The sequence below is a fragment of the Nannobrachium achirus genome (genome assembly GCF_963921795.1).
Source record: "Nannobrachium achirus genome assembly, chromosome: 1".
NCBI lineage: Eukaryota > Metazoa > Chordata > Actinopteri > Myctophiformes > Myctophidae > Nannobrachium > Nannobrachium achirus.
Genome location: NC_137810.1, coordinates 82515464 through 82523952, shown reverse-complemented (window position 1 = coordinate 82523952; position 8489 = coordinate 82515464). Strand labels below are relative to the sequence as shown.

The following is an 8489-nucleotide window of genomic DNA, read 5'->3' as shown; positions in this document are numbered from 1 at the left end:
CATCTTAGCTCCGTCTATAATAGGCTACTACATCATCAGACTGTTGATTCTCTAAGTGGGGTCCGGGGACCCCCAGGGAGTTCCAGGGGGTCCCCAGCTAAATTATAGTTAGGAACCAAATGGACCCTTAGGGGTATGTAACTGTACAAATCATTTGGTTCCATGTGTACACTCTGAGTTATGCTAACGTATGATTTTACAATATAAGTTGGGGTCTCAGAGATACAAATGCTATTAAATGGGGGGTCAGTAGCCTAATGGATGTCAAACTGGGGGTCCTTGAAATTAAAATGGTTGGGAATCACTGCTAGAGCCGTAAAAATGTTCTCTTATGGGGTCACTGGCCTAAATGGGGGTCAGTGGGAATGTGGGATAATACAAGTCAATTGTTATTACCTCTTATTAATTTGGTGATTATCAAACGAGTATATGGGGACCAAACAATCTGTACAAATAGAGTAAAAATCCTCAATGTTAATTTCAATCTGAGTGTAGACCTTTACAGGTTCATTTGGTTAAATGTATTCTTTAATTAAAGTAAAAATAGTCTACACAGTACATGTTATAAACAACTTTACTTTTGACTAAGTCCAGTTTCATTAACATTGTAAAATGATAGCTATAGTAACAGTAAATATCTGTTCTTACCATACATAAAAATACATTTAATAATATACAGTCTTGTCTTGGGTACATTTATTTTTCTTTCAGGAACTGTGATGACATGGACCACATCAGCCGATCAGGGTTCCGATGGCAGGATGTAGCAGCAATCAGATTTGAGAATTCAACCTCTTGAAAGAGCTCCAAGAAGGAACAACAAACTTTCTGTGGTCCTTCGTGGTGAGGGAGGTTGACGACTGTTTGGTTCAGGAAAACTCACACCCCTGTACTTTATTGGGAAGGAAACTATTGATTCTATTCACAACACACATTTGTCTTTGCCTATTCTATAGCTACACCTACATTATTCAGAACCTTATTCAATTTAATTTACAATATGCAAACAAAATCCACCCAAAATACAATACTCTACATTCTATTGTTTTCCTAAATAAAAGGCCAATTGCATGTGAAATGATATTGCTTGTATTGTCTGAATACATTTGAATAAAGCTGATACAAGACTACATTCTATTGTTTTCCTAAATAAAAGGCTAATTGCCTGTGAAATGATATTGCCTGTATTGTCTGAATGCATTTGAATAAAGCTGATATAATTCACAAGACGTAAACATGTCATGATTCATGTGTTTTAATCGAAAAAGATGAACATGGTTAGTAGTACAGAATATCGTCGCTGTCCAATGAAAACCACGTAAATCCATTATTATGGATTTTTACTTTTCATCATAGTTGGATTACATTCACTCTCCTCTCTCTGCTAGTATCAGCTGGTGTGTAAATGGCCAATGCAAAGTTGTTTTATTGACCAAGCTATTTAACACGCATCACCATTGGATGTTTGACATGTCCCTCAAACCGCGTATGTAATGGGCGGGGAGATACGCTGAAACAGTAATCACCATTGGATGTGGGACCTGTCCATCACACCGCGTATCCAACAGCCAACGGAGATACGCTCCGAAACGACATCACCATTGGATGTTCAACCTGTCCATCACACTACGCGTATCTAACCGCGGGAGACGAAGGACTGGAGGAGGGGAATGATTCAGAGCAACAAACTTTTTCTTCACTAAACGACACGGAATTCGACATTATTACAAGGTAAAGTATCACCAAATGTCTTGTTGAGAACTGTATGCTTAGGTTATACCAACGATCATGTTCACGATTGTGCTTGGCGTCGTGTGAATTGTTATTATTCAAGGAAAGTATTGTTCTCTGATGTTTGTGTTGTCTGTTTGTTCTCTGAACAAGCAGCGTCGTACACTGATTTTGCTTCAAACATGGTTCGCCTCCGTCAACCCACCGCAACTGGCGTTATCGATCAAATAATTTGCCATGTGGTTTTCCATTTACCTTTACCTTATACCTTACATTAAGCTGCCAGCACAACAACTTCTATGTTGTGTCCATGGAACCAAATGGACCCTTTACGGGTCCATAAAGGGTCCATTTGGTTCCATCTGGACACAAACGTACCATTACATTAAGCTGCCAGCACAACAACTTCTATGGAGTGTCAATGGAACCAAATGGACCCTTAACGGGTCCATAAAGGGTCCATTTGGTTCCATCTGGACAAAAACGTACCATTACGTGTGGTAAAAGTACTCAAATGTTTTTACTTTAAGTACAAATATCAATAATGTAATGTAGAAATACTCTGTTACAAGTAAAAGTCTGGAATTCAAAAAATGTACTTGATAAAATGGCTAAAGTGTTGGCATCAAAATGTACTTAAAGTGCCAAAAGTAAAAGTACTCTATGCAGAATGTCCCATTTCAAATATTTTGAAAATGGCAGATCTACATGCTCACAATGTGTCGCACTGTGAGCTTGCATTGGAGTAAAAGTACTCCAAAGGCACTCAGCTTGTTGTGTATTAAAGTACAATAATTTTGATCTGTGATATAGAGGAGTACAAGTATTGGAAATTGGAAATAATTCAGCTTGTAGTGGAGTAAAAGTAAAATATTTGGATCTGAGATATAGTGGATTAAAAGTATTGGAAATTGATAATACTCTAGTCAAGTACAAATACCTCAATATTGTACTCAAGTACAGTACTTAAGAAAATGTACTTAATTACTTTACACCATTGTGTTACCCTTGATTTTAACCCTGTATTCTCCTTTTATTTTCAGTATAACATTTCAGGATGATGTATTCTATGGAGGAGCTTTGTGCTTTGGTTAGCGTCAAGTATGTCAGGGGCAGACATGACGAGGCAGAGACTGTACTAGAGAGCAGTGAAAGCAGCGAAGAAGGTGTGTGCGATAAAAAAAATAGAAAGAAAAATAGGAATAAGTCAGCTCAGTTTAATGATGTGTGTAGTGATTCTGGCTGTGGTGCAACTTGTGTGATTAATTTGGAAATCAAAGTGTTTTAATCATGAATTACAATAATTAGCTGCTGTATTCAGTGTTCTAATGATAATCTGTATCTTTCCAAGATGCACTTGATTGTGACCAAGTTGATGCTGCCAGTGCTGGGTCAGCTGTTTTGATTCAATCTGGGAGTGAAGGTATGTGGTGTGGTGTGTTATGAATTATAGTGCATAGAAACACATATGTGTGGTTTTGTATTGTACCTGCTGTCCTAGTTACAAATCCCTAAACATGCACTAAGTACCCATTTTGAATTGTTGCTGTACTAGTTTCAAACATAGTATTATTACCTTAACACAAATTGTTAATCAGTATCTGCTGTAGTATCACAATCTTAAAAAGTAGCCATTTCATTAATTCGTGTGACCTTTTTCCCCTTTCAGCAGGAGAAGCAGCAGGAGAAGCAGTTGTGGAGGACTCATCAATTGAGGAGATTGAAGGTTTGTCTTTGTCGCACGCACACACACCCACTGAGAGAGAAGTAAGGTTTGTGGTAAAACAGATTAAGGGCAAAGGATGCAACATCTTGGCAATGTAATTTCTACTTTGCATTCACTGTACATTGTGTTCCTCTTATGTTTTTACCAGATGAGCTTGATTCATCATGGAACCTTAAATTAGAGTTGGATAATCCTGGTGCTGCTGAATCTGGATATGAAGGTAATATTAATAGCTGTATAGAGTCTTTCATACAAAAACATGACGCACACATGTGACACTTTGCATTATTGTCAATGCTGCATGTTTTCTATTTGACATTCAGTCTCTTCTCTTTTTCTGCAGCAGAAGTTGTTGCGCCTCACTCAAATGAGGGAGGCGAAGAAGGAATTGAGGATGACTACTTAAGTGGGGAAGAAGAAGGTTGGTGTAAAACTAACAAGTGCCAGGGAACCGAGGCTATTGGCCAGAGCAAAGCCTGACACTGAATTGCAGGTGTGTTAACATTGCATTCATTTTGTTTCTTTCTTTCCCAGATCCACTCGACCACTAACCCTAACATCTAAACGTGACCAACATGGTGATTCTTCTGGTGCTGCTGAATCTGGATATGAAGGTATTATTATTAATAATCACTGTAATAAACACAAATAGTGACTGCTGAATGTTGCATTTTCATTTTTTTCCTTCAGAATCATACTGTACATGACCAGAAAGCGCCTCACACTTAATGTGAGAACATCTCATATTTCTTTTCTGTTCTTTAGGTGCAGACAGAGTTGAGCCGGACTCAAATGTGGAGGATGAAGATTCTGAAGGAGTTGAGGATGACGACACAAGTGGGGACGAAGAAGGTTTGTGTACAACCAGGCTTAAGTCAGCCAGAGCAAAGAATGCAAAGTCCTAGCAACACTGAATTATGTCAACGTGTGCATTCTGTTTGTTCCTCTTTCTTTCCCAGATCCGCTTGATCGAAACTGGACACCTGAACGTGACCAACATGGTGATTCTCCTGGTGAATCGGAATCTGGAAATGAAGGTGTTGTCATTATTAATATGGACACATTGATGCACATGTGTGTAATGTAGTATCTTGCATGGTGCATGTTTGCTATTTAACTCTTTTCTTTCAACTACACATCCATACAGTACACATGTACATACCCACACAGATGTGCACGCAAGGGGCTGCACAGATACACACAGAGAGACTCGCACACTAATGGTCTGAATGACAAATTTTCTCTCTTTTTGTGACACAATATAGGACTTGAGGTGGAAGAAGACTCCTCAGGTGTTGATGCTGGTCTCTGTAGGAAGAGGAGAAATCCAGAGGGCTGGAAGAACAACATCCAGAAGAGGCGTAGAATGATAGGCCAGTCATATCTGGCCTAGGAAGAATAGAGAGTCAGTGTTAAAGGAGGGAAGAAAAATGGGTGTGTCATGTCAGTCTGCAGCCGGCCACAGGTCCAGTAAACTGCACTGCAGAGAAGTGGAAGAGTCGAAGCGAGAAGAGATCTTCAAGTACTTCTGGGAGAAATTAGACTGGCGTGAGAGGAAGATTTATGTTGCATCATTGGTAGAGGTGAGCAGTGTAAAGCGACGGAGGACAGGAGCAGAGAAATCCAGGAGGTCGGCATCCATTTTCTGTCACCTTGTCGTAGATGGCAGGAGACTCGGAGTGTGCCAACGCATGTTCCTGTCAACCCTAGGCTTGAAGCAGTGGTCTTTTTTGAAGTGGGTAGGAAGAAGAGGGAAAAGCCCTACTGAGGAAGATAAGCAGAAGCGGGTGAGGGTAAGGAAAGAGGAGTCTGACTTCTTGAAGACCTTCCTTCTGGACCTTCCAAAAGTTCCCTCGCACTACTGCCGGTCCTCGTCCTCTAAGATGTTAGCCTGCTTCCAGACCAGAGACCCCGCCCACTCTCAGAGTGAGCTGAGTCTGAGATCAGGCTACTAAGATGTACCTGGAGCCTGTGTTCAAGTCCATCAATCACCTCCATGCAGAGTATATCCGTTCCAGTGCAGACCATGGCATCCAGGCGCTGTCAAGGCAAGTGTTCACCAGAATGTTTAATGTTTGAATTACTCTCTTTTTCACCCGAAGAAAGACCAGTGTGATACCTGCTGTGCGTTCAAGGCTGGGAACATTGAGGCTGCCACATGGAAGGAGCACTGCAACAAAAAGGACACTGCACAAGCCATGAAGCAGAAGGACAAAGACGAGGCAGGTGAGAAGACCTTGGTGACATGCATGGATCTTCAGGGGCTCCTGCTCTGCTCCAAGCTACAGGCCTCATCCCTCTATTTCAAGACCAAGCTCTGTGTCCATAACTTTACCATGTATGACATGACTTCACATGATGCATCAAATTACTTATGGTCTCTCTGCCAACGAGTTTGCTTCGTGCATCGTGCACTTCCTCGAAGAACATCCCTCTTATGATGAGTACATCCTGTGCACAGTGTGATTGAGAGAAGACTGAGGAACAGAGACATCTGCGTTCCAGCTGAGTATGTCGTTGCCATCCGGGAAGCCCGTACCAATCCCAGGCCATACCAAGTGAAGTATGTAGACCACACTTTCTTCAAAAACTTCAGCCAGGTGAACCTCTGCAAAGCCATCTGCCCGGGAAAGGTCACTGGGGATCCCACCGTGCATGACCTCCGAGCAATCAGGTATTTGAATACATAATAATGACATAGCTGCGGAAACCAAAACAAACATTATTTAATGAGTATTAAAACCTGACTTTTCTCCCCTGTCACTGTCCTTGTATTCATCCTAGGTACAACGTTGATGGCAGTATGGAGTACAAGATCGACCACTCAGACGCCTGGAAGCCCTACGAGTCCCCATCACTGAGGAAGAAGAGCAACATCACCACAGTGTCCCCACTCTACACTTGCCGCCGCACCATTAAAGCGATGAACTTCAAACATCTGCAAGAAATGAAGCAGGTGTTGCCCAGTGATTTCCATGGCTTCTACAACGCCCTCCGCCATGAGCACGAGGAGTGATGGTTTCTCTGTTTTTCTCTCTCTCCGTCTGACATCACCACATAGAATCGCAAACTTGACTGAATGGACACCTTTACAAGATTTCATATTTAGATTGTAATTAGAGAAAAGACAAGATGAGTGTTAAAATGTGTTAATTTTCTTCTATAATTTTAGCGATTTTGATTACATTGCTTTCAGTGCTTGGGGACATGTGTACAATGGCTAAATATGTATTTTTAGATACAATAAGTCCATTCAAAAAGAGGCACCACAATCTTTCATGGGCAGATGTTACTTATGGGGGCTAGTAGTGTCACTGTAAATTGTAATAAAATAAATTGCCAGCTTATTGTGTCTAAAAGGACACATTTAGGCACTTGCACACATGCACTGAAATAAAGTATTTAAAATCGCTAAAACAATAGAACTAAATGAAAACATTTAACTCTCCCATCTTTGCTTTTCCCTAATTACAATCTAAAATTATGAAACCTTGTATGATATTCTTGCTCTGGGGTGGCATCGTTACCAAAGTTCCTAATTCCCACTGGGTTCATGTTCCTCCCTGCCTGGACAGGTGTTATGTCGACAAGTGTTCTGCTCAAAGTGTCCTTCTCCCTCGTACAGTCTTCACTACCTGGAATCCAGCACACAGTGGTTAATGTGTTTCATGTGTGCTCTGTTACTGTTTGAAAATAGTTTAGGTGCTTATTTGTATTCTTATTTATTTGCCCATTTCTAATATAATTACAGCAGAATGCACTTTTGAGATGTTGAAATTTGACACCACAGTAGGGACATCTATCTTCATTGTTGAGGTCAACTTAGCCAATGAGTCTAGCCTTAGTAGGTTGAAGAGCGTTGTAGAGCTGAACAGACACTTAACCTATGGTCCTTCCATTTTCAGTTCTATGTAATGCCCTTTCCAGGCACTGTATTACTGTTACAACACCTACATTAGAAATACTGAAACCCTCCTCCAAACATCCTTTACATCTCTAAACAATCACATCGATAATTTTGTACAATTAATTCTGCAAGTTCTATTATAATTAGTTTTCATGTAGAAAGAAACTAACAAATAAGATTCAGCAATTGAACACATCATTGAAACGGGGACTCAGCAGGAAAATCTGTTTGATTAACTTGGTTGCCACACACTGTGGAGCCACTGTCTAATAAAATATAATTCTGTGCAGTTGTATTTGACTATTGTAGCATTTTTTCCTTCCAGCCTAAAGTTGATCTTGGTCATCACTGTCTGCTAACATCAATGTGAAATAACCTATTGTACATGAACACTTATTTAGCTTGGTTATAACATCAGAGGGTCTGCTGGTAAGTAAATAAATTACATTAGGAATTGATTGCATTCTTTATTAGCAAAATGTTCATTAATCCAGGTTGTACAGTCAAAGTTGTACTGTAATCTGTTATGAAACACTGTTCATCATAGTAACTAGTTTGTTTTGGCCAAATGGTCTGTTTTTGTAATCATCCATTTCACATTTCATGGATGCTATGTACATTAAATGACAGAATAATAAAATACATTAGGCTACTGTGCACATTGTATCATCAATCATAAGAAAAAATAAGAAACAATAAATATTGTATTTACAGTAAAAAGGTCAGGGCCGGAGGTAAGGTTAATTGTCTAGTTTTGATTTGCAGCATCTGTAAGTGACCTTTATCAGTGCTTTTATCGTGTGTATTAATATATGCATTTCTATTTTATTTAATGTATAAAAATGATTGATTAGTCAATAGTTTAAAAACAAATATCGTGTGGATATAGGTATATTATGTGAGGAACATAAACAACAGATTACTCACTTTTACCAGACATGGCAACTGCTGCCAAGAATGGAGAATTATGATTGGCTAGTGGAAAGGCCGCACCCCCATTGGCTCTCTGCCGATCACGTGATTATTGGCCGGTTCATTCGTGTGCGTGAGCGTTTCATTCGTGTGCGTGAGATGATGAAAGCATTCGTGATGAAGTAAACCAACAAAACAACTCGTAAATCAGTA

At 40.0% G+C, this 8489-nt stretch overlaps 1 protein-coding gene across 6 annotated transcripts; it reads left to right on the top strand.

Annotated features, from left to right (window-relative positions):
* The first annotated feature begins 1014 nt into the window (after positions 1 to 1014).
* On the top strand, positions 1015 to 7945 carry LOC308284094 (uncharacterized protein). 6 transcript variants are annotated; one of them, XR_013961986.1, is made up of 10 exons: positions 1015 to 1731; positions 3083 to 3154; positions 3401 to 3457; positions 3606 to 3677; positions 3801 to 3878; positions 3992 to 4071; positions 4223 to 4309; positions 4417 to 4494; positions 4723 to 6131; positions 6242 to 7945. XR_013961986.1 is itself a non-coding variant. In XM_080724633.1 (9 exons), the coding sequence occupies exons 5-8, from the start codon at positions 4033 to 4035 to the stop codon at positions 4825 to 4827; spliced, it is 309 nt and encodes a 102-aa protein (XP_080580759.1). In that variant the 5' UTR covers positions 2933 to 3154; positions 3401 to 3457; positions 3606 to 3677; positions 3804 to 3878; positions 3992 to 4032; the 3' UTR covers positions 4828 to 6131; positions 6242 to 7945. The 6 variants fall into 6 exon arrangements, 2 of the variants coding, with proteins under 2 accessions (XP_080580759.1, XP_080580758.1); XR_013961987.1 differs by lacking the exon at positions 1015 to 1731 and adding an exon at positions 2813 to 2897 and having other exon boundaries at positions 3404 to 3457; XR_013961988.1 differs by lacking the exon at positions 1015 to 1731 and adding an exon at positions 2813 to 2897.
* Positions 7946 to 8489: the final 544 nt, after the last annotated feature.

What these genes read in the sequence shown, in the direction of transcription:
- LOC308284094 (XM_080724633.1), top strand. Translation starts at nt 4,033, where the DNA reads ATGGTGATTCTTCTGGTGCTGCTGAATCTGGATATGAAG. An exon ending in CACAAGTGGGGACGAAGAAG is followed by an intron (nt 4,310 to 4,416) that starts GTTTGTGTACAA and finishes TTTCTTTCCCAG; the next exon opens with ATCCGCTTGATCGAAACTGG. An exon ending in ATCGGAATCTGGAAATGAAG is followed by an intron (nt 4,495 to 4,722) that starts GTGTTGTCATTA and finishes GACACAATATAG; the next exon opens with GACTTGAGGTGGAAGAAGAC.